The sequence below is a fragment of the Chionomys nivalis genome, chromosome 4 (genome assembly GCF_950005125.1).
Source record: "Chionomys nivalis chromosome 4, mChiNiv1.1, whole genome shotgun sequence".
Lineage (NCBI taxonomy): Eukaryota > Metazoa > Chordata > Mammalia > Rodentia > Cricetidae > Chionomys > Chionomys nivalis.
The window spans coordinates 117,628,439-117,653,101 of record NC_080089.1 but is presented as its reverse complement, the minus strand read 5'-3'; the positions used below and the strand labels follow the sequence as shown (position 1 = coordinate 117,653,101).

Below are 24,663 nucleotides of genomic sequence, written 5' to 3'. Positions count from 1 at the left end.
CAAGAAGCTGAGGTACTGGGAACCAGGAACTGAGGAGTCACTGATGCAAGGTCTAACACCAAAACGTAGGAGAGCTTGGAGTTCTGATGCCAAGGACAAGAGAGAAGGCAGAGCTGATCCAGGGATTTGTAGTTCAAGCATTCAATCAACAGAGTTACACCGTCAGCCATACGGAATACTGTGCACAAGCGAATGTCTCTGAAACACACCAGCTCTCCTTTGCTCATCGGGCTGCTGTTATGGTTTCTGCTACTCGGGGAAGCTTTCCTTGAGCCCCCAAGTCCAAGCCAAACGCTCCTGTAAATTATCTTGAGAAGCACGACTAGTGTTTAGACCCCGCTTTCCTGCCTGGTGCTCGACCCCCTCCCCTCCTCTTCCCTCCCCCTCCCCTCCCCTTCCCTCTCGACATGGTCTCAAGAGCCAGGAGTGCCTTGCTGTGTTCACCCTGACTGGCGTACACGGCGGTGCTCAGCACGTGTCAAAACAGGTGGGGTCTAACTCTGCTACCCTATCCCCCCTCCAGCCTCACAGCGAGGGTGTGTCGCTCGGGGATCGGACTTTGGCACCTCCTCCAGGCTGGCAGGAGGCCGTGCTCTTCGGATCTCCTATCTCGGGCCTCTTGCCCAGCCGCGCCCCTGCAAGAACCCACGCCCAGGGAGTGTCACTCCAGTCGGCGGGGCCTGGACGTCTCTGGAGAACAGTCCTGTCCGCTCCGGGCCAGGAATCGAGGGGACATCGGAGTCTCTTCACACGGCTCGAGGTGAGATTCGCGCGTGGACCTCTAGCCCAGCAGGCGAGACGTGCATGGGCCGTGGGGGAGCAAGCAGGTGCCAGCCCTTTAAGATTCACGCAATTCCGAAGTCTCAACAACCGGACTGAGGAGACGCGCCACGATTGGTCTGTTTGGGTGTGAGCGTCGCTTAGCAGCAGCGAATGAGAATTCAAGTCGTGCGCACGCGTACCGCATCCTACCTCCTGCAGCCCGGCCTCCGGTGACCTGCACCCGGCCGGGTGGGCTGTGGTGGCCGAGGCGGAGATCGGCCGCGGGGCGAGGTGAGGCTGGCGGGACAAGAGGGCGTGGAGAGGCGGGGCCGGGGCTCAGGCCACCAGGCTGCAGCTCGGGGCCGTGGGATCCGCCGAGGCCGGGCCCCTGCACCGCGCGTACCTGCTGGGATGCGCAGCCCGCTGTGCCTGCTGCCCGGGGCGGGGCCGGGGCGTGCCTCGGGAGGGGCGGGGCGGCGGGTCTCCTTTGGTAAGCTGAGCTCTGGCCCTGGCTTTTGATAGCAAAGTTTCCTTAGCGGGCTGGTCTTGCAGGACTTGGTTTCTTCGAGGCCTGGTCACCCCTGCACTAACTTTCCTGGACTTGGATGCTATCCCCAGGACAAAGAACCTACAGAGCAGGGCGGGCGTCAAGCTTGCACAAAGCCAAAGCCGCGGAAGGAAGAGAGTTGCCACTGATGAAAGGAGTTGGTCCAGTTTGTGGCTTTGTGAGACAGGGTTCCCTGTAACCCGAGTTTGGCCTTGAGCGTGAGATCCTTCTGCCTCCTGCTCCCAAGTTCTGGGGTCAGAGGTGTGTGACTCCCATGCCCAACTCGGTTGGTGAAATTGGTGATAAGATCAGGAAAACAAAAGCAGCATGCAGAACAGACCCAATGGGCAGGGCGAATGCCTGTAAAAGTCTGCAGAAAGTTTCTCCAGGTGAAGAACACTTTAGGGAAATGAAGATGGAGACGGCTTTAAGTGGTCTGACTCTGATAAGCAGGTTCCGTTGCACCGCAGCTTCCTCAGAAAGACAGTTGTACCACTTAATGTAAATGCTACTTAATGTTTTACGGGCAACAGAGAGGACATCTTGAAGTCCCGTAAAGAAATTCAGATCAAGCAGGGCGGTGGTGGCACACACCTTTAATCCCAGCAGTTGGAAGACAGAGGCAGGTGGATCTCTGTGAGTTTGGGGCCAGCCTGGTCTCTAGAGGCGAGTTCCACGACAGCCAGGGTTACACAGAGAAACCCTGTCTCCAAAACCCAAAACAAACATTTTCAGTTCCCTTAAAGATGACTTAGTTGACCTCTTTGTCCCTCTTACCCCATCCCCAAGCAACGTGGAGCCTAGAGGATCCCACGTTAGGTAATCAGGTCTTAGATCCATCACGGGTTCATGGTTCCCTTAGCATGCCTCCCTCAGAAGTGTGCCTATGGTGGGTGCTTAGGCTTGACTAAGTGTTTGCGTGCTAAACTTGGCTTGTTTTGCTAGTTGAAGTTTGTATTTTGCACCCCCTGTGCCAGCATGTTAGGGGATTTGGGGGACGGTAAAGAGTAAACCAGAGAGGAAGTGACAGTGAAGATGGCTTCCGGTGTAGGCAGAGTCTGTGGGTAGAGCAGGGAGAACCTGATGCTTGGCAGTTGCCAACAATGGTAAAGAGAGTTTTGAGAAAGTGGATTAAGATGTGTTATTTAAGTTGGGCAGTGATGGCGCACGCCTTTAATCCCAGCATTCTGGAGGCAGAGGCAGGTGGATCTCTGTGAGTTCGAAGTCAGCCTGGTTTACAGAGTGAGTTCTAGAACAGCCAGGGCTACCCTATCTTGAAAAAAACAATGTGTTCTAGAAAACATGAGCATGGACCTTTTGACCATCACCCATGCTTCTGCTTTACACAGAATGTCGTCCATAGAAACCTTCCTGGTTCTCTCTGCGAGAGGATTATTGTGCAAGAGTGTTCAAATGTGGTCCAGAGGTATGGAGAGACACTGCAAACCTACATTCTCATTTCGTGAACATAAATAGACAACTGGTTCTTCATCTTCTCAGATGTTCTTTTAAAAATATTTATATTGATTTATTGGTGTTTTTGAAAGAGTTTTGCTCTGTGTAGCCCTGGCTATCCTGGAACTCACTGTTGTCCATGTACCACCACCCAGATAAAATTTTTTTTTTTTTTTTTTTGTTTTTTGAGACAGGGTTTCTCTGTAGCTTTGGTGCCCGTCCTGGAACTAGCTCTTGTAGACCAGGCTGGCCTCGAACTCACAAAGATCCACCTGCCTCTGCCTCCTGAGTGCTGGGATCAAAGGCGTGCGCCACCACCGCCCGGCCCAGATAAAATATTTTTAATTGTGTGTGTATGTGCATGTTTGGGCAGTGCATGTGTGTGTACGTGTGTGTATACATGTGTGTGTGTGTGTATATGCATGTGTGTGTGTATATGCATGCTCCATGACACATTTGTGGAAACCAGGATACTTTGCAGGAGTCAGGTCTCACCCTCTACCACGTAGGTCCCAGGGATTGACCCCTGGTAGCCAGGGTGATGTGAAGACTTTGTTTCAGAACCCAGACCAACCTTGAATTTGTCCTCCCGCCTCAGCCTCCAGTGTCTTCTAGCCCAGGTTTACCCCCCCTGTTTTAAATGGAATGCTATCTGGCTCGGAGCAGCTTTGTCTATTGAGCCCTGATCATCTTCATCGTATCTTCAATTTAAAAATGTGGAGCCACTGCGGGGAGAGGCTTCTCTCAGCTCTCACAGGGAGCAGAAGGGGCGCTCGTGTTGGCGGCCATATTTAAATATGACTCTTGTAAGAAAGAAGTCCTCCATGAAAACCTGATGTTAATTCCTTTTTTTCTTTCAGTATTTTTTCTTACAGTCACAGGAAGTTGCAAAGATAATACACAGAGAGATACCATGGACCCTTCACCTGGTTCATTTGATTAATTAATTAATCAATTTATTATTTATTTATTTAGAGGTAGTAGAGATTGAACTGAGGCCGTGTGCATGCTAGGCAAAAGCTCTAATTCTGACCTGCATCCCCAGCTCTTTTATTTTTGAGACAAGGTCGCACTGTATAGCTCAAGCTGGCCTTGAGCACGTTATGCAGAGGCATTCACAGTACAGAGCCCCCTTTTTTCTTTCTTTCTGATGATGTTGGCAGTTCTGAAGCCCAAACTTAAGGCCTCAGCCGCGCTGTTCAGCTCTTCCACTGAACTCCAGCCCAGTGTGTGAGACCTTTTGAAACCAACTATCCCCCTCCCCCAAACAGGGTTTCTCTGTGTAGCCCTGGCTGTCCTGGAACTCAGATCCACCCGCCTCTACCTCCTGAGGGATTAAAGGCGTGCGCCACCACACCCGGTTAATTGTTCCCTTTTTTATCTAACAGTGTGTTGTGGAGTGAGTGCCCTGTGGCTTGTTTAGCTGTTACCATCTGCAGGCCTTCTTCAGTTCTACTTCTCGGCCAGGGCAAACAAAGGTTTACCCAGTGCTGTGTAGTTCTCCTTCTCTGGGTTAAGTTCTAGGAGTGGCACTGTAGTAATTTGTCATTTCTTTTTTAACTTAATTACATTGGTTCCTATTTTATTCTGTTCTTCCTTCTGCCTAAACTTTTTTGTTTGTTTGTTTGTTTGTTTTTGAGACAGGGTTTCTCTGTAGTTCCAGAGATCCTATCCTGGAACTCACTCTTGTAGACCAGGTTGTCCTTGAACTCACAGAGATCCGCCTGCCTCTGCCTCCTGAGTACTGGGATTAAAGGTGTGCGCCACCACCACCCGGCCTGCCTGTGCTTTTAAAAATTTATTTTTAATTTTAATTTTTTAAGGCAGTGTTCAACTGTGTATCTATCCATGGATATCTTGAAACTTGCTTTGTAAACCAGGATGGCCTTGAACTCACAGAGATACCCTCGCCCCGGAGTGATGAAATTAAAAGTGTAAGCTGCCATGCCCGTATGATTTTTAATCTATGCTATTTCTGTGTTTATCCTTTATGGCTTTTTCCCTCTAGTTGAGCTATGAACAGGCATTTACCAATGTGTGTGCACATGTCTGTGTATTTAGAGAGAGAGAAATTGTCACAGTTGCCTGATAAAAGTCTTTTATTATTTCAAGTTAAGTGTAGAAACTTTGCCCTGGCTCTGGGGATTGAACCTGGGTCCTCTGTTGGAGCAGCCAGTGCTCTAACCACAAGACATCTCTCCGGCCTCCAGACTAGCTTTTAGTGCAAGGCTCTCCTGACTTTCGAGGCTACACCTCTCCTCGCTGATCCTGATTAAGTTAAGGAAGCAGGTTTTGTTGTAGTGGTGATGGGATCATGTTACCTCCACCACCAGGTCTAAGATGATGGTCCCATGACCCTGCCCTTGGCTTCCTTGCCTCCTTTTTAACCTCTTTATGACTGTCCTACAGCCGAGGCCCGGGGTTTTATTTGCACTTAGTAGGGCCTGGGAAAGCCCTACCTTGCACTTCCAGGAGCAGTCCAGCCACGTCTCCCCTTGATCTCTTCTTTTTTATTCTGAGTTTGGGAGGCAGGGTCTCACTTTGTAGCCCAAGTGGGATTTGAACTCAGGAGTGCAGGGACAATTCCCGGCATGCCCTCTTATTCAGGTATAGACTGCCTCGTGATAGCTCATGGCTCCAAGTTCACAAGAGTGAATGGCCGCAGAGGTCAGCCCTCCCTGTATTTCAGGACTCTTTCTGTCTTCTGAAGCATTTAGTTGTTCGCCGTGCCGCTGGGGCTTTATGCTTACGAGATGAATGTTCTACTGCTGAGCTACGTCTTCCCACCCCAAGGTGCGGGTTACTAAAGGAAAGCAGTGTTGAAAGTGCTGTCTCCATTTTTTAAATTCTTCCTCAGCCCCTCCCCCCAGGCGTCTGTCACCGCAGTCAAGCAGGCAAAAGTGACATATTCCTTTTTTTTTTTTTTTTTTTTTGGTTTTTGGTTTTTGAGACAGGGTTTCTCTGTGGTTTTGGAGCCTGTCCTGGAACTAGCTCTTGTAGACCAGGCTAGTCTCGAACTCACAGAGATTCACCTGCCTCTGCCTCCCAAACTTTAAAGGGATTAAAGGCGTGTGCCACCTCCGCCCGGCTAAGGTGACATATTCCTAACACCACCTCTGTTTAAGCACCAGATATTTTGAAGGATTTAAAGGTTCAGTTCCTGGCAGCTCTCACAGAACTGGACAGAGCTGAAGTCAGTTATAACTTTTATTTACCTTATGGAGGAGAAGCAGGTTTGGTCAGTAAAAGTCTTCTGGTGATGGTGAGATCTTCTGGATCTTTCTGGGAGCGGCCAAACTGGTTCTCATGATTACTGTCCCCTGGAAATGATACCTGTTTCCTCCTTGCAGCCTTAACAGGTAACTCACATATTGTAGTTTTTGTTTTTTGTATTTTTCTCATTTTTCAAGACAGTTTCTCTGTAGCCCTGGTTGCTCTGGAACTTGCTCTGTAGCCTAGAACTCACAGAGATCTGCCTGCATCTGCCTCCCGAGTACTGGGATTAAAGGTGTGTGCCCCCACTGCCCAGCTGGTAGATGTATTACCTTGGGGTGCTTGGGGATTGTCTTAACTCTCCTGGCATATTTTTTAAAAATATTTATTTATTTATTTATTTGTTATGCATACAATATTCTATCTGTGTGTATGTCTGCAGGCCAGAAGAGGGCACCAGACTTCATTACAGATGGTTGTGAACCACCATGTGGTTGCTGGGAATTGAACTCAGGACCTTTGGAAGAGCAGGCAATGCTCTTAACCACTGAGCCATCTCTCCAGCCCCACATTTTTAATTTATTGTCTTTTTTCATTTTATTTTTCTCTTCACGTCAGATAAGGCCATACTGACCATACGAGGCCCTTGTTTGGAGTTAGTGTTTTGAACCCCAGGCCTGTTCTCTCAAACTGATCTTTTGTTCTTCCTCTGTCTCAGCTAGGACTTTGCCAGGATGTTTTTAGAAGTCAGTCTTGCAAATGCTAAAGCGTGGTAGGTAGTACTGTTGACCTCCTGCGCACTCAGTGTTGACCTCCATGCTCACCCGGTGCTCTTCCCTGGATCAGCATCCACCTTGTAAGGCTACAAGGCCTACAGTGCCCCCTGGTGGTTGCAGGAAATTTGAAGTACAGCTTTTGTTTTTAACAACCTACCCTAGGGGACATGCTAAACCAGGGAAATGAGAAAAGTCTGTCCAGCCTGGCAAGCCTGAAAGGTTTGGGGATATAATGGGGTTGAGATCTCCCTTGGTCGGTGGGTCGGTCTGTCTGTCAGTCTCTCTCTCTCTCTCTCTCTCTCTCTCTCTCTCTCTCTCTCTCTCTCTCTCTCTCTGTGTGTGTGTGTGCTGACCGTGTCCCATGCAGATGTTCAGGGGGGTCAGCCAGTAGACCAACCCCTGCTGGGCCGCGTGGCTGTGCTAACACCGGTTTCCTTCCAGCCTCAGAGGTACTTTTTCCTCATTTGCCAAAGGCACCACAAGGCCCAGATCTCTTTCCTTTTGTTTCCCAATGTGTTCAGAAAGCATGACCAAATATTTAATATCTTCCCATGATGCAGTTCACTCTGTGTCATACAGCAGAAATTCCGGAGGCTGTGCTCTCAGCTCCCAGCTGCTTCTGCCCCTCCCCGGCACTGCCGCTGCTGTGTCCAGACGCCTCCACGTCCCCCCATTTCTTGTGTGGCAGTTGAACTGCTTAGGACCTCCTTCCCTGGGTGGCCTGACAAGTGCCGCTTGGGACATGCGCTTCCTGTCCCTTTAGGACCTTGAATTCTGCAGCCTACTTCCTGCTGTTGCTGCTGTTGCCCCAGTCCTGCTGGCCCCACCTCTTCCTCCATCCCAGTGTGCTTCATCCCAGTAGGCTTAGTTCTGGGAAGGGGAGGCTTCAATAAAGAGGAGGAGGAGGGAAGAAAGCGAAGTGGGGAGAACCGGGAGTGGCACAGGGGAAATAATTTGCTATTCCAGTGTTGGGGTCCCTGGCGCCATCTCCTGCCTCACTAACAGGTGACCTTTCTTCCCTCAGGTGTCCTCATGACTTCTCTGGCGGACCATGCCCATGATCGTTTTTGCCAGCATAGTACGGGTGAGGGATGGGCTGCCCCTCTCAGCCTCCACTGACTTCTACTACGCCCAGGAGTTTCTGGAATGCAGGAGGCAGCTCAAGGCCTTAGCCCAGAGGCTGGCTCAGCATCCAGGCCGAGGTTCTGCAGAAAGCCGTGACTTCCATATCTAGTAAGTGAACACACTCACTTCTCCAGGACGTCAGCAAAGTTGGGGTCATTTTACCCACAGGCTGAGGTAACACTGCTGAAAGCAGTGTGGGTTGAAGGTTAAAGGTATGGTCTCAGCAGTCAGGTGGTGTATGCTTGCAACAGAGTCAGGGAAGGAGTGGATGTCCATCCTCAGCACCGCCATTCAGTGCCGTTGATCATCTGCTGTCCGTAGAGCATCCTTGGATGTGGGGAGACCTGGCTCCTCCCCAGGGGGCACCCCTTTCATCATTCTGTTTTTTACTTAGCTACCACAGAAGGAAGAAGACTAGAAGCTATGTTAAAATGCCGGGGAGGGAAAAGTGGAGGAGCCCAGACACAAGAGTTCCCCAAGCCCTGTCCTTAGAGGGCAGCGGAGGATGGCCTTGACCTTCTGATCCTCCTGCTTCCACTTCCCTGTTGGTGGGACCACAGCTTGCACTACCACATTTGGGGTGTGCAAGCACTCTGCCAACCAAGCCTCATCCCAGCCCGGATTTTCCTGTGGCTGTTCCATGACGGGAACAGGGGAATGAAAGTGAGTGAGGGTGGGCCTCTCCTTTCAAAGAACTTAAAGTCTCATGAGGGAAGAAGAGAAACAGATACGGGAGTTAGTACAATAGGGAAAGCCCATGGTGGGTACCAGTGACGATGATGACGGCAGAGGCTGTGGATGCTTTGTATCCTCATGACGTTCCTGCGGTTTCAGGGGCTTATGAGGCACTTGGCAGGGTCAGGCAGGCCAGACAGGTCACATGCTTGGCCAAGGAGGAATTGAGGTCAAGCGACTTAAGGAAGCTTCAGCTAGTGAGTGGTGGAGCCAGGATTTGAAAGCAGCCAGTTAGGCCCCATGTTTGCCACTTGTGTGTTCGGTCCTTTCTTGTGTTGAGGAGCAAGGCAGGCTTGGAAACAGTCAAGTGGCTTGTTACAAACTGTACACCTGCCTGCAGTTTTACCAGCTAGGTCTTTGCTTGCCAAGTCCCTTTTCTTCCCCTTTCATGATACTTAAAACTGACCAGAGACGTTGGCATCCTTTTAGGTCTGTTTGGCCTCAGAATCATAAAAGTAGAAGGCAAGTGCCAGCCTGGCCTGAGGGCAGGCGGAACGATAGTATCAGGCAGAGAGGACGGTGACTGGAGGCCTGAGCTGCCCCCTTGTGGAGCCCACTCCTGGAGTTGCTGACTCTGCTGCCTCCTCCCTGCGCCATCTGCATGCACTCAGGAAGCTGTGCATCAGTCAGGACTCCCTTTTCCTAAAGAAGTCCATGACTTCATAATTAAATTCGGGCTGCCTTGGTAACTTCTAAAAAAAATAGGACTATAAAATGTTCTGCTCTTGATTTTTTCTCGTTTTGCTTGTTTTTATGGTGCTGGGGTTGACCCCAACACCTGTGCACATTAAGTCAGTCACCCCAACTCACCTGTTTCTTCATAGTTTACATTAAATATCCACCCTCATTGTCATGGAGGCAGCTTACAGGTTTTTCTTATTTCTTCTTTTTTTTAATCTCTCAAGACTGTTTATCTCTGTGGATCCCCGGCTGTCCTAGAACTTACTCTGTAGACCAGACTGGCTTCAAACTAGAGATTGCCAGCCTCTACCTCCCGAGTGCTGGGATTACATGTGTGCACCTCCACCGCTTGGCAATCATTTCTTTTTTAAATTTGACTTATTATGTTGTGTATATGTCTGTGTGCACACATATGTGTACACAGAAATGTGGTTATTCAGATGCCATAGCATTCATAGGGAGGTCCATCCCCCACCTTGTTAAGGTCAGGCCTCCCTTGTTCTAGGCTAGCTAGCCTGCAAGCTTCTAAGCAATTCTGTCACTAGTTCCCATTTTGTCCTGGGAGTGCTCGGGTCACAGATGCATGCCTCCACGTCCAGCTTTTAAATGTGGATTCTGGGGATTTAACTCCGCCATCAGTCTCAGAGGCATGCACCATTATTTGCTGACCCATCTTGTCAGCCTTAGTCTTTTCTTAAATTTTTCTAAAATTTAGATTTATTTGTTTAATTTTATGCGTATGACTGTTTTGCCTGAATGTGTATGTGTGTACTGAGTCTGTACCTGTAATCCTAGTATTCAGGAGGCTGAGGCAGGAGGCTCATCAGTTAAAGGCTAACCTTGGCTACATAATTTGACCCAGCCTCGGCTACATAATTTGAAGCCAGCCTGAGCGACAGAGAGATCTTATCTTTAAAGAAAAGCAAAGTAAAACATTAACCCAAGATGAGGTGGGTATTTATTCTGTCTCCTGGCAGCTCAGACGTCACCTTTTCTTTCAGTTTCTCATCATCGGGGGACGTGGCCTGTATGGCCATCTGCTCACGCCAGTGCCCGGCAGCCATGGCCTTCTGCTTCCTGGAGACTCTGTGGTGGGACTTCATAGCTTCCTATGATGCCACATGCATTGGCTTGGCCTCCCGGCCCTACACTTTTCTTGAGTTTGGTTTGTAACTGTCTTTGTCCTTTTCTTTCTCATATGATGTTATGTTTGTAGAAACTGAAGTCTAGGTTTGGCCGTAACCATCCGTGTAGTGAGGAGGCGAGAGGCCTGCTTTTCACTCCGCCCGGCTCCCACACGGCTAGCTTAACACCCGAAATAACAACACACAGATTGTATTCATTTAAACACTGCCTGGCCCATTAGTTTCAGCCTTTTATTGGCTAATTCTCACATCTTGATTAACCCATTTCTAATAATCTGTGTAGCACTGTGAGGTGGTGGCTTACCGGGAAAGATTCAGCATGTCTGACCTGGCGGCTGGTTCTATGGCATCTGACCTCACTGCCTTCTACCCAGCATTCTGTTCTGTTTACTCCGCCTACCTAATTTTCTGTCCTATCAAAGGGCCAAGGCAGTTTCTTTATTAACCATTGAAAGTAACAAATAATTTCCCCTTTTTCTGTTTAAACAAAAAAGAAGGCTTTCATTTTATTTTATTTTATTTTTTTTAAAGATTTATTTATTTATTATGTGTACAACATTCCTTCCATGTGTGCCTGAATGCCAGAAGGGGGCGCTGGATCTCATTATAGATGGCTGTGAGCCACCATGTGGTTGCTGGGAATTGAACTCAGGACCTCTGGAAGAGCAGTCAGTGCTCTTAACCACTGAGCCATTTCTCCAGCCCAAGGCTTTCATTTTAACATAGTAAAATTACTTATAACAAAACAGTTATCAAGCAAGAATTACAGTTACAATATTTACATCTATTTTATCTTTTATCATAACAATAGAAAACTATAACTATAACTATCTATCTATTCTTCAACTCCATCAAAGACTCCAGAAGGATATAATGTTACCTAAGTAAACAAGAAGTAAGCAACTTCCAAACTCTAGAAATGACAGAGACATCTCGCTACCTGGACAGTTAACCCAAAGTTCTTTTGTACCGTTGGGGCATCCATCTTCGGCCTACAGGCCCATAGTATCCAGCAGACATTTCCATGAAGCAGAAAATTCCAAAGACAGTTTAGTCACTTTCTGCTGTGTCCTGCAGAATATCTCGCAGACTCTTTCATGAATCAGGAACCCTGAGAGACCATCTCACCTTTAGGCAAGTTTAGCAGTCCTCTCTCTGAGGGTTCTTTGTGTCCAGTTTATGCAACAGTCCAGACAAGAGCAGTTTCTTGCCCAAATGGCTAACCAACTCCATAAGGAGCCTCTTCGATGCCCATCTTCCTTTTGAAGTAGATTGGTGCTGCTAGGAGTAGACATGTCTCATTGTCATGAAAAGCCCTAAGTTATTAAAACATTTAAAATGCCATATTCTGTAGTCTTTGAAAGATATGAAGAATGCCTATCTGAAATATATCTATGCACATCTAGAAAGTCTAACTAACATGACTACAAGCTTGACTATTATTGATGATTATCCATTAACAACCTATATACATTAATTTTTACATGAACTACACAATCACAGTACCTTAACCAATATCAAAAGTACATATACATTTATAAAAATTGATCTTAAAATCCCTACCAATGCAAATTATTCATATCTATATCATATCCCCCTTTAAATGTAAAAGAACATTTATAAACAATATTTGGGAATATGGGCACAGTTATTTTTCTCCAAACTGCTTTCTGCTAAATGGGGGCACTGTTAATCGGATCTTTCATGATGTAACCTATGTGCCAGGGTCATCTCAGTCGGCAATTGAGTGAAGTTAAGTTTTTGAGGGTGTTCATGGCAACCTTTCAGGAGGGTGTGGTCTGTCATACCATATTGGGATAGAAGCAATCCACAGGGTCTCACCCTCTGTGAAAACAAAAGAAGGACTTTTTCAAAGCATCATGACCTTAGATCCGAATTTTGAAGTCAAGGTATTTTCAAAATATCTATGTTGGATTAGTTCAGCAGCATTTATAAACAAATATCTTTTAACAGCTGTTGCTCCTTCCTCAGCATTCAAACAATTCAAAGAGAGCATAATAGCATACAGTATCAAGATTCTCTGTGTATTTTCCATCTTTGTGTGGCTTTATTTTAATCTCTATTTCATTTATTTTTACTTTTATTTTTTGAGACAGGTTCTCTGTATATCTTTGTCCTGGAATAACTCTGTAGACCAAGCTGTCCTTGAACTCACAGAGATCCGCCTGTCTCTGCCTCCCAGGCATTGGGATTAAAGGTGTATCTGGCCACACCTTGAAGTCACAGAGGTCAATTTACCCTTGCCTCCCAAGTGTTGGGATTAAAGGTGTGTACCACCACACCCAACTACTCTCTCTTTTTTTTTTCTTTTTTAAGAACTTTAACTTTTTTCTTTTCTCTCCCAAACCAGCATATATTTTTAACACACAGTAAACCATTTAGAGATTTTTTTTTCTCTTTGAATCTCTTTTTACTGTATATCTCTCTCTTTCTGACTACATGAGTCTTTAAGGAGAGGGTTAAAGCCGTGCCTTTGAAGACTGGATCCAGCCCATTCCTTAGCTTTCCAGCCTCATGACGGAGGTGCCGGCTGTAGCCATTTTTATTGCCACAACTCTGTGGCATTTCAGGGTCCCTGCCAGCAAGCAAGCTGCAACATTCTGCTCACAGACCACACTCAGTCAGACTGCCTGCCTGAAAGAGTCAGAGTTTGCCCTGACAGCTTTTTTCCTGCTACAGCTGAAAACCAAAAAGCATGCGTTCAGCTTTTCATCGACACCGTTTAAGTGTTTCATGGCAGGACCTCTTAAAAGAGCTGCAGGGTTTTGCAGCTAAAGCTGAGTCAGGAAGCCTCTCTTAGATGAGAGTGCTTGCTTGCCTCTAGCAAGCAGAGCAGACCCAAGAAATTGCTGCTACCAAGAAAACATGCTTTACTCTATTCTTTCCCAAGCCTTCTCAGGCTTTCTGTGGATTCAGTCATCCACGTCTGGGCGCACAGAAACTGTATTAATTAAAACAGTTTGGCCTATTAGCTCAAACTCCTTATTAACTAACTCTTACATCTTAAATTAACCCATTTCTATTATTTCTGTGTATCACCACGAGGCTGTGGCTTGCCGGGTTCTACATGGCATCTCTCTGACTGCCTAATTTCTTCCAGCATTCAGTTTAGTTTTCCTACCTAGATCTATTCTGCCCCACCGTAGGCCCAAGCAGCTTCTTCTTTTCATTAACCAATAAAAGCAACACATATACAAAAGGATTTCCCACATCATAGCACTGTCAAGACTCCTTAGTGTATGGGAGCATGAGTCAGAGAATAGTGGTGCTGGAATCATGTGTGTGTGTGATTGGGGCTTCCTGATGCATGCAAGGAAAACTTCAAAAACATGTCAGCCAGGCATGGTGGCACATACCTGTAACCCTAGCAGTTGGCCCCATCAGGAGTTTAAGGCCATCCTTGGCTATCTAGCAAATTTGAGGCCAGCCTGGACTGTATGAACCCTTGGCTTAAAGAAACAAAACAAAACAGATAAAGCCATGTCATTTGTTGAAATGAGTTAATAGTAATATGACTGAAAGATTCAAAACCAGTATTTCTTTCCTAGTTTGTTTTCTATTGCTGTGATAAACACTATGACCAACCCAAAGCACCTTGAGAAGAAAAGGGTTGTTTGGCTTACAGGGTGTGTATATGTGTATACTTATATATGTACATGTATACATATATACTTCATGATATATATATATGCATATATATTACGCACACACACACATACACACACATATATGTCTTATATACATATCTTATGAAGGAAAGTCAGGGCAGGAACTCAAGGAGGGGACCTGGAGTAGGAACTGAAGCAGAGGCCATGGAGAGATGCTGCTTACAGGCTTGCGCCCCACCCATGGCCAACATGTTCAGTCTGCATTTTTGTACAGCCCAGGCCCACCTTCCCAGGGGTCGCACTACCCGCAGCGGGCTCCTGCCCTCCCCCATCACAGGTTTGCCATCATAGGCCAAACTCTTGCAGGCGGTTTCTCATCTGGAAAGTTCCTCTTCCCAGATGGCCCCAGCTTGTGCCGAGTAGGCCAACACAACGCGCACAGCTCCCAACGTGGCCTCCCAGCTTGTACTGTAGAGCCATGTTTATCTTCAGAAAGCTCTTGACATGAGGCTGTCAGGGATTCTCATCCCCAACTCCAAGTTCAGTCCAGTGCCTCCTGCCCCCCCCCATGGGGTCGCTGAGGTTGGTAGATTTCTGCAGCCACACTTAATTATTATGCTTTGAAGAAATGGATCAGATTAGTGTTAATGCGCAGCCGTCACCTGACCTCCCGTAACCGACTCAGTTTGGAATCTGGCTGACTTGCCAGTTGCTTAGCAACGGGCGCTTCGCTCCCTGCATGCTGTCTTGGAGCGCCCATCCTGACGATGCTCACCTTGGACCTCTCTCTCTCTGCAGACAGTGTCATTCAGAAAACAAAGTGGCATTTTAACCACATGAGCTCCTCCCAGATGAAGAGTGGCTTCGAAAAGATTCAGGAGGAGCTTGAGCTCCAACCTCCAGCACTTCTGTCCCTGGAGGGCACAGACGTGGCCAATGGGGGCGTGCTGAATGGCCACACCCCGGTGCACGCTGAGTCTGGTAAGTGCCTGCTGTTCTCTGGTGCGAAAGGACGCATGTCAGGTACAATTCCCCCCACTCAAAAATGGTCTGGTTTGGTGGTAGCATGTTCAGTATCTTGGGATATACTTGAATAAACTGTTGTGAGAGTGGCCTGTGTCAAGGAAGCAGTCTGATGACATTCTGGAGGGTCCAGGCCGTTTTGGCAGGCTGTTCATCACGGTGAAGTTCACAGGTTTTCATGCTGTGAGAATTACTGTGCTGGAAGCCCCTCGTGGGACTCTGTGGTTTACCGCATTACTAAGGCACTGGAAGCCTGTGTTGGGAAACCACAACCCTCTTGTCGGAGAAGGGGTGTAGGGCCAGTATCTATGTGCCATCTAAAAATTCTACAGTGGGGGCCAGTGGGTGGCTCTGGGGTAAAGGCTTGCCTCCACCCTGGGCACCTGAGTGTGATGTCTGAAGACCACATGGTAGGAGGAGACTCCCTTCATTGTCCTCTGACCTTTGTCCTCTGACCTCTGCACACATGCCATGGTGTGTCCCCTGGAAGAGCTGTCTGCATTGTAACAATCTAATTTTAAAAATTTCCATACTGAGCTCCTGGCTTGAAGTTTAAGTGGCATATTAAGTATATTTGGTTTGGGCTGAATGTGTTTAAACCAATAGATTCCCAGGTTGGCTCGCCTGCCAGTCAGCAGGCTGCTCCTGTTTAGTGTTGGGAGAATTTGAAGAAGGAGGCCGGGTAATCAAGCCCAAGCTCTCCCCTTGCCACGAGTGACCACAGCGACCCCTTTGTAATGTACGTTTTGTTTTTTTTAAGCACTTAGAAAAGAGGAGCAAATCCCCAAAGCGCCAAGTTACCCACCTGTCAGGACCTTTTCCTGCCTCACCTAGTTGTCCCAAGGCTAGAGTCCTCACAGGTAGCATTTCTGTTCTAGTGGCAGCTAACACACTAACGCTGGTCTTAGCTGGACTGTGGCTTCCAGGGCATGTGTTGTGCATTACTTGCGGGGGAACTGTCAGGACCAGAAAGGATACTTAGGAAGGAGCACAGCAGGAGAAGGGACTGGGCAGCAGCTGTGAACCAGGTCTGTTTGAATGATGAGCATCGGGAGAGAGCAAGTCCATGTTCCCGTTATCATCCTGGCTACAGTGATAGCCCAGACAGTCAAACTGTTCGAGATGGAACACCTCCTCTTCCTGGGTATCTTAGAATTACTGAGATGTCTGCTGTGGATTTCTCTGGATGCCCACATGACCCTGAACATCGTCCTTATTGGGAATAGAGTGGAACAGTTTATAAACTGGAGACTGAGGTGGTGGAGGAAATGCTTCTCGAGTCTGGACACTCGTGCCCCAGCATCTCAGCCTGACCTTTGGGCGTGCTGTTTTGGGTCACTCTGTGTTGAGGTATCCCATGTCCTGCAGGATGCTTAGCAGTGCCACTGGTATTTGCCTGTCCTGGTGACAATTACAGGTGTCTCTGGACACCCCTCTGGGGGCAAGGCACTCCTGCTTAAAATAAAAAGGCAACTGAGTGCTTACAGATTTGCGTCTGACATGAAAAAGAGCTTTTTTTTTCCCCCTGGAAGAAGTTCACCTCCATTTTTGAGATCCATTCTGGCGATCATTTCTGACTTGCCCCGCTAACTTCTGTTGCTTTTTAGATGCATGCTTGTGGTTCTGTGTTTAGCATCGTGGGTCTGTTAGCAGAGGTCTAGTTGGCTAGTTGGTATCCCATCCCCTCGTGTCGCAGAGATACAGTTCTCACTGGACGCTCCTCTCTTTCCATTGTGAAGCCCTGAATCTGCGGATGGAACCGGTGACGGCGCTGGGCGTTCTCTCCCTCGTGCTCAACATCATGTGCGCTGCCCTGAACCTCATCCGCGGAGTTCACCTCGCAGAACACTCCTTACAGGTGGCCTTGGGGATCGAACCCAGGATTCTGACTGCCTCGGCATGCGCTGTTTACCCGGAGCTGCATCCCCAGCCCTGCTTCATGGTCCAGTGGGAAGACAAGTGACAGAAGCTGACCATGGGAGGCAGTCTATTGATCAGCTTGCTGTGCAGTTAGGATTTTTGTTTGTTTGTGGTTGTTTTTGCTGTTTTGGTTTTTTGAGACAGGGTTTCTCTGTGTAGCTGTGGGTCTGTCCCAGTTCAGGCTGGCCTCAAACTCACAGAGATCTTCCTGCCTCTGCCTTCCCAGTGCTGGGATCAAAGGTGTGGGCCACCACCACCTGGCACAGTTAGGTTTTACGAATATCAAAAGTTCAAATAAAACATTTTAGAACTTTTAATCCATAAACTGGATATGGCTATGCACCCCTAATCCCAGCACTGGAGAGGCCGAGGCAGGAAGATCAGAAACCCACACCCAATCTTCAGCTTAGGGTAGAGTATAAAATAAAAGAATTCGAAACAAAAAATTGCTCTTTGTAGTAAGTTGAACAAATTTGGAAGGACCCCTTTGCGACTGACCTTGGGTGTTCTGGGATGCTGCTGTGAAGTGGACAGCCTGCCCGCGGGGACTTTGGGCTGCCTCCCGGTCCTTGGGAACCAGGTTCCGTTGTCAGCAGGATGCAGGGTAGAGTCTTGCACTGACAGGCTCTAGAAAGAGATGTCCCACCCTGTGGTGTGTGGCCCACAGGAGCCTCTTCTCTTCTCTTGTCAGAGACCCACATCCCTGGGACTAAGTGAGCATTCCTTTTGTTGACCACTGCTGGTGGCCAATAAAAGGAAAAAAATATTTTTGGAAGTTTTCGAACGCTTGTCAAAGGAATAGAACTGCTATTTTTAAAGATAGAACCGAAGTGTTTTTATAGATTTTTGTCTCCTATTTTTTTGTTTGGGCATTTTTTTATTCTTACTGGCCTTTTGATTGTATGTTATAGTTTCTGATTTTGTGTTTTTATGGATTTGGAGGTGTGTGTGTTTACTGTATTTTTTCATTTTATTTTATTATTTTTGCCTGTTTTTTTTTGTTTTTTTTTTTTAAGAGAGAAAGAAAGCATGGAGTTGGTTGGATGGAAGGGGGTAGGGAGGTCCTGAGAGGGGTTAGGGAGAGGAAACCGGGATCAGAATATATCGTATGAATTTTCAATTACAAAAACAAAACAAAAGATAAAGCCATAGTACTCATGGCAGTGTTAGGTGTTGACTGTAGAGTAAGGGATGGTGGTTCGTGGGTGTTGAGCCCAGAAGGCTGATGTGGACTGGGCCCTTTGAAGAGCGGCACTGGGCCTGTGTTAGAGCCGTAGCTGTGAAAACCCTCAGACTGGTTAGTTACCTGACCACTGTGTGGTGTGGATAAGGCCCTGACAGCTGTGTGCAGTAGAATTGGTGCCTGGTTGGTTGCCTTGAGGGTCTCTTGGCATCATGCAGGGACAGCATCCAGGAGCTGACAGTGCCTGGGGCAGGAGGTCCTAGAAGAAGCTTAGCACTAGCAGAATGGAAGGGTTGGGAGGGCTGAGGGGGCGGGAGCTCGTTGCATGTATAGGATGTAGCATGACGGCCCAAGACAGGAGTGTGTGGTCTGTCTAACATTGAAAAAGGTCACGTGCCTCGCCTGAGTCTGGCGAGGCATCTTTGAACTGTCAGTCACACCCGGGAAATGGGAATAACGAGCTTCGTGCCATGGTGGTTCCTTTCAGCCAAACCTTTCTTCTCTGTGCCCCGGATCTGTTTCAGATCGCCCAGGAGGAAGTTGGGAACATCCTGGCCTTCTTTGTCCCTTCTGTGGCCTGCATTGTCCAGGTGGGTGCAGTCCGTGACTGGGGGAGCAGTGCCCCCCGGGGTGGCTGTGACTCAGGAGAAACTGCAGTGTGAATGCATGGCTTTCCCTCATAGCTTATCCAACCATCAGGTCCCCGAGGGGGACTTCACAGGGAGGCCACGCAGTCTTGGGAGGGCCTTGTGGTCTGGTCTGTCCCCTATGCTGCAGCTATGTCTCCCTGCATCCACAGGCTGGGCATGTGCCTGTGTGTCGCTAGTATCTTTCCTCCTGTGACACTGTTTTGTTCTTTTCGAATCTCCTCCTGTTCACTCGGTGGTTAGCAGCCACGGGTCCCAGCTTTGCTGTAGTGAATTCAGAGAATAGGCTCATGCATGCAGGCATCAGCGGATAGGCGCATGCATGCATGCATGCATCAGTGAACAGGCTCATGCATGCAGGCATCAGTGAATAGGTGCATGCATGCAGCTGTTTGTGGCTGCATCTGACTTGAGGCTGTCTGCTTCTCTCTAACTGGTTGTATTGTGGTCTCATTTCAGTGTTACCTGTACCTGTTCTATAGTTCAGCCAGGACTCTGAAGGTGGTGCTGATGCTGGCCTTCATCTGCCTGGGCAACGTGTACCTGCACGGGTTGAGGAACACCTGGCAAATCCTCTTCCACATAGGAGTGGCTCTTCTGTCTTCATATCAGACCCTAACCAGACAGCTGCAGGAGAGGCAGTCTGACTACGGAGTGTGAGGACAGCATCATGCAGTGAATGGAGCCTTTGACTTCCCCTCCCCATCCCCGGAAGGCCAGTCTGTTTCTGCTCCTGCTTCTCAACTTCACCTCAGATCTCCATCCATGAAGCTCCCGAGATCACAGGTTCTGGCAGGTGTCATGGAGGGCGCAGGACAGGCAGCCGAAGCCAGAGCTTGCCGGGAGAGCATCTCTGCTGGTCAGAGTGATCATGTGTTGGTCTCGTACCTAAAGCGATGCTGCACACCGCTAGATTCCGTGATGGTAGCTTTGGTCGTTGGCCTGCCAGGAAACGGTCTGCAAGGAGACTCTTTAAAGTTGAAACCAGTTTGTGGTTCCAGTGAAACCTCGGTCAGTTTTCCCTAGAGTGTCAGGGTAAATTAAAAGCTTGAAAATACGGCTCATAAATGTAAGCTAGATAAATTTTGTTTACATTTTTGATAACTTGGGTTCGATATACTTTTGGAATATTTAAATATATTTTGGATATAAATTGAAGCTCATTTAGAATGAAGGCAAACTTAGGCTAAAGAAATGCTAAGTAAATCCGAGTTTATTTAATTTACAGAGACCGTTTATGGTGGTGGGACTCTGTGGATACGAATGTTGTCTATATCTCTTTGCAGGGTCTATCTGAAGATCGTTAAATTAATAACCAATATTACTGGGTCATAAGCACATGGACATGAGTAGATGTGAGAGCCCCCGGGTCCTTTCCATGGGGCAGAGAGGAGTGGAAATGCTGGGGTTCAGCGGTGCTTGGCAGAATTGGGGAGAGGCTTCAGTCATCTTTGGGTGGCAGCCCAGTGCCTGTTAAGGTAGCATTGCTGGAGGCGTGGTCCTGCGTGCCTCCTGGAGAGGCTGCGCTTGAGTGTCTCGGTTAGACCGAGGGCCCTGTTGTTTTGTGGGCAGGCATTGAGTGGGTGTTAGCGTTGCAAAGCTTCGTGTGACTGACACTCGTGGTGCAAAGCTGCTAAGGTGTGCTTCTGAATAAGAGCCCCCTGCATCTCCAGTGTGGGTATCTGGTGGCACTCAAGAAGCCATGTTGGGGTTCACCCCTCTGGCTCGTTCTTGGAGTAGTGCCCCCACAACTGTGTGGGTTGAGCCATATGGCTCCGTAAGTGATCAGTCCTATTTTGATCGTTTCTGAAGGAGAAAGCCATCCCCAAAGTTACTGAGTAGCGGGGAAGACAGGTGTGTGGGGTAAAGAGTTCTCTTGCTTGGCTGTCGCTGGTACTGCACTTTGGCCAGCCACCAGGTGTCTGTGACCCAGAACTGGGTTGGGAAAGCATTGCCGTCTGACTTTGTTTCCTTAGAGGAGAATTTTCTATTTTTAATCAAATCTACAATGTCTGGGTATAAATGTCATATTGGCAACATCCTTGGATGTGAACGTGAGCCTTGTGTCTTTGTTGATCTCACACTGTGTAATTCTGTATATTTTGCATAAGCAAATGTTCATTCTTCCTGAGAGAGAAGTGGCCATAGAGGAGGCCAGAGGGAAGAGAAAATTCTTTTAATTCGAAGCATACACTCAAAACATTTTTTAAGTTAAAAAAAATCAGCCTAAAAATACACTTTTTCCTTGTAAGCCTCTGTGTTGCCCCTGTCTGGAGACCCCACACACTCTAGGGGTTGAGCCTGTGGTCATCAGTCAACGAGCAGTGACTTGTGAGTGAGCGGTCCTGAGGGTGAGCCCTTGCCAGAGACACTTCATAACCCTTAGATGCTAGCGAGGGTGTTGTCCACACTTGGTTGACAGGGTTCCAGACTGTCATAAATGGAAGGAAAAGGTGCTTCAAGGGAAACAGAAAACAGAGAACCTTTATCCGGAATACAGCCAAGCAGGCTCACCTCCTTAGAAGAGGGTGGTGACGGGAAATAAATTTCCAGGAAACCCTGGGTTTTGGGGTAACTTGGTTCAGGCCTGGATGTTGGTATCCCCCGTGGGATCTTTGATGCCCAGAACCTGGTTCCAAGGCAGGAGTGCTCCTCTAGCATCTTTAGATGAGTAGCTAGGTACTGCTGCCCAGCTGGCTCACATAACACGGCGTTGAGACGGCCTCCAGGTGCTTTTCTGTCCAGATGCTCACAGACTGCGGACGGACTTCTGCAGGTGCCGTTGTCTGCTGGTACCGGGTGGGAGTGACCCGGCACTCAGGCAGAAAGCATATGATTCTGGTGACTTGCCCCTCAGTGAGCCTTATCTTGGCGGGAACTGTACCTGACTTCCCTTTTTCTGGGTGGAAAGAGCTGGACTATCTCAGTCACGGACACCTCACTGACCCCATGGCTGTGGTTCTTGCTGACCGTGAACCCTGTTGACATGCATTGTGGGCTTTTTCTTCGAGCCCCTTTCTTCCCTGGCCACTGTGTATCCCTCTCCTCTGCCTGTTTCCACTCTGCCTCCTACATCCCTGCCTCCAGAGAGAGATGTAGGCTAGAGTCTAGAGAGACAGGCACCATGATGGAGAGGGAACCGACTTTGAAGCCTGACCCTCTGCCCCACCTCGGCTCAGCGCTCAGGAGAACGAGCACTTTGATGGTCATCTCCTGTCATCTCCGCTGGGAGCTAGAGCAGTAGCCGGCAGACCCAGGGAGGTGACCAGAGCCTAGGAAACGGCATCAGGGCGGAACTTGCGTTCACACCTGGGTTGCTCCTTGAAGGAAATGCCTGCCCACTGTGACACCATCACAGCCACCTTCCAGTCTCTTCTGTATGCTTGACAATGAATAACATGTGAAAGAGGCGGGGCATGTCCAGGAATGCATACATGAGAGAGGCGGGGCATGTCCAGGCATGTGCACATGAGAGAGGTGGGGCATGTCCAGGCATGTGCACATGAGAGAGGCGGGGCATATCCAGGCGTGTACACATGAGAGAGGCGGGGCATGTCCAGGAGTGCATACATGAGAGAGGCGGGGCATGTCCAGGAGTGCATACATGAGAGAGGCGGGGCATGTCCAGGCGTGTACACATGAGAGAGGCGGGGCATGTCCAGGCATGTGCACATGAGAGAGGCGGGGCATGTCCAGGTGTGTACACATGAGCGAGGCGGGGCATGTCCAGGTGTGTACACATGAGAGAGACACGGCATGGTCAGGAGTGCACACTGCTGTTAGCCATGTCCAGCAAACCCTTGCTGAGCTACTCCTCATGCCTGGATGTCTTCTTTGGGTCTGGGGTCATCCTGCCTGTGTGCTGTGAGAGCCAAGAATGGGGTGGAAGAAACCGGGTGTGCCCTCGAGAGACGAGGCAGGGTCAGCCAACCCAGTGGCCTGGGGGTCAGCTTTGTTCTTTGACTCAGTGGAAGTCCCTGCCTGCCGTCCTCAGCATCTCCCTGCGAGAGGACAGGAGCACCAGCTCGCAGTCCCTGTATGGTCCTGTGAGGATTGCAGGTGGCCACGGGGAGAGGGCCGCAAGGTCGCTGGGAGTGTGCAACAGGCCACAGACCTCACCTGTGCTCAGGTGGCATTTCATGCTGCTGCCGTCTAACTGGCTCCTCTCTTCCCCTGGACCCGCCTCTTCGTCCTGGGCACGGACAGCCATTATCTCTAGACCTGCTCTAGGATCCCAGGAATCTAGTCGTAGATTGGGTCAGAGTTCAGTGTTCATCCCCAGTCAACAAGGAGGGCCCCCCGCAATCTCTCCCCCACTCTCGTGTTGCTGGGGAGACGTCAGCAGGGCAGCTGTGGAGGGGGCTGGTAATAGTGGGCGAGGGAAATGCTCACCCATGGGATGTGATGGGCAGGGCTGTGGCCCACAATTGCCTTAAATTAACCTCATTCTTCTTTCTCTTTGATCCATGTCTGCTGCATTATGTGTGACCTTTAACCCTTATATTGATATGATTCTTAGATTGCTTCAGAAACATTACCTAATGAAAACTTTGTACGACACAGCCCCTAGGATTTGATTTGGCTTAGTGGGTTTTTCTAAGAACATAAAAGAATTTGCTAATTTAGGCCAAACCATTTATTCCACACACTCACCCCCAAGGTCTGCTGCCCATATTGTAAGCTACTTCTCAGTTGATAACAAAGATCTATTTTGGGTACCCGATGGGCACATTTTAACTTTCACATACTCATAAACTGAAACCTGTGATGACATACTGATCTTGTACAGCTGTTTGTATACCGTGTAAAATGACATGAGGTGGCTTCAGAAGTGTGTGGAGAATAAACTGAAGTGTTTACTAATGCGCGTGTGTCTATATGTGTGAGTAGTTCTGCATCAGGGCCTATTGTTGGTCTGAGGTGGTCCGTGGGAGAAGTGACATCTGGTCTGAACAGGACTGAGGATGCAGGCTTTAGTGTAGGTACCTAACCAAAGCAGCAGGGGTGGAAATGTTCTGGGCTGGGCTGCCTGCAGGCTCTATAGCTGCTACCTTGCTTTGTGCCTCAGAGTTCTGGGCTTTTGTGGACAAGGCGAGTGGCCACCAGGGGGCGCAGCAGTCAGCCACACCACCTCGTCCCAGCCCAGGGACGCTATCCTTAGCTGCTTTGGAACAGCTGACAAAATTCCCAGGAAGGGGTTTGATGCAACTACTTTGGACCAGCCTCCTAAACTGGGAGCATGTGTTCTCAGCATGTTTCCTCTGTCGGTCCTGAGCCTCAGTCGTAGGAAGAGGCCAAAGCCACTTTCTAAGATACTCATTTGAGTTGTTGGGATAAGGTAGACAAGTCCTTTTGCTCAGGTGTAAGATCTGTCTCCTGGCCTGGAAGGGAGGGCCGTCCCCTTCTGGTAGCACCCACAAATAATAAATAGCAGTTTGGGCCATGAAGATGCTTCTTCTGCTCCAGGAGGACTTGGGGAGAGTTTGGGCTAATGAGTCTCTGCTTTTTACTTCAGTCTTACCCATGCAGGGGCCTTGATGACAGCTGCCAAGCATGCTTGCAGAACACCGGGCCAGGCATGCTTGATTGCAGAGCACCAGGCCGGGCATGCTTGATTGCAGAACACTGGGTCAGACATGCTTGCAGAGCATCAGGCTAGGCATGCTTGCACAGCAACACCAGGCCAGGCGTGCATACACAGCACCGGGCCAGGCATGCTTGCAGAGCACCAGGCCAGGCATGCTTGCAGAGCACCGGGCCAGGCATGCATACACAGCAACACCGGGCCAGGCATGCATACATAGCACCGGGTCAGGCATGCA

At 48.7% G+C, this 24,663-nt stretch overlaps 1 protein-coding gene across 3 annotated transcripts; it reads left to right on the top strand.

The window, feature by feature from the left end:
- The first annotated feature begins 586 nt into the window (after positions 1-586).
- On the top strand, positions 587-23,688 carry Sec22c (SEC22 homolog C, vesicle trafficking protein). Of its 3 annotated transcripts, none has more exons than XM_057767172.1 (7): positions 587-760; positions 7,778-7,986; positions 10,296-10,459; positions 14,867-15,049; positions 16,831-16,949; positions 18,719-18,784; positions 19,301-23,688. In XM_057767172.1, exons 2-7 carry the CDS (start codon positions 7,805-7,807, stop codon positions 19,499-19,501), a joined length of 915 nt encoding a protein of 304 aa, XP_057623155.1. In that variant the 5' UTR covers positions 587-760; positions 7,778-7,804; the 3' UTR covers positions 19,502-23,688. The 3 variants fall into 3 exon arrangements, with proteins under 3 accessions (XP_057623155.1, XP_057623154.1, XP_057623156.1); XM_057767171.1 differs by lacking the exon at positions 587-760 and adding an exon at positions 795-1,053; XM_057767173.1 differs by lacking the exon at positions 587-760 and adding an exon at positions 4,671-4,698.
- Positions 23,689-24,663: the final 975 nt, after the last annotated feature.

Bases quoted from the DNA above. Each gene is read 5' to 3' on its own strand.
- Sec22c (XM_057767172.1), top strand. From the start codon at position 7,805: ATGCCCATGATCGTTTTTGCCAGCATAGTACGGGTGAGGGATGGGCTG. The intron at 15,050-16,830 runs GTAAGTGCCTGC...TCCATTGTGAAG, and splicing joins CCCGGTGCACGCTGAGTCTG to CCCTGAATCTGCGGATGGAA. The intron at 16,950-18,718 runs GTGGCCTTGGGG...GATCTGTTTCAG, and splicing joins TCGCAGAACACTCCTTACAG to ATCGCCCAGGAGGAAGTTGG.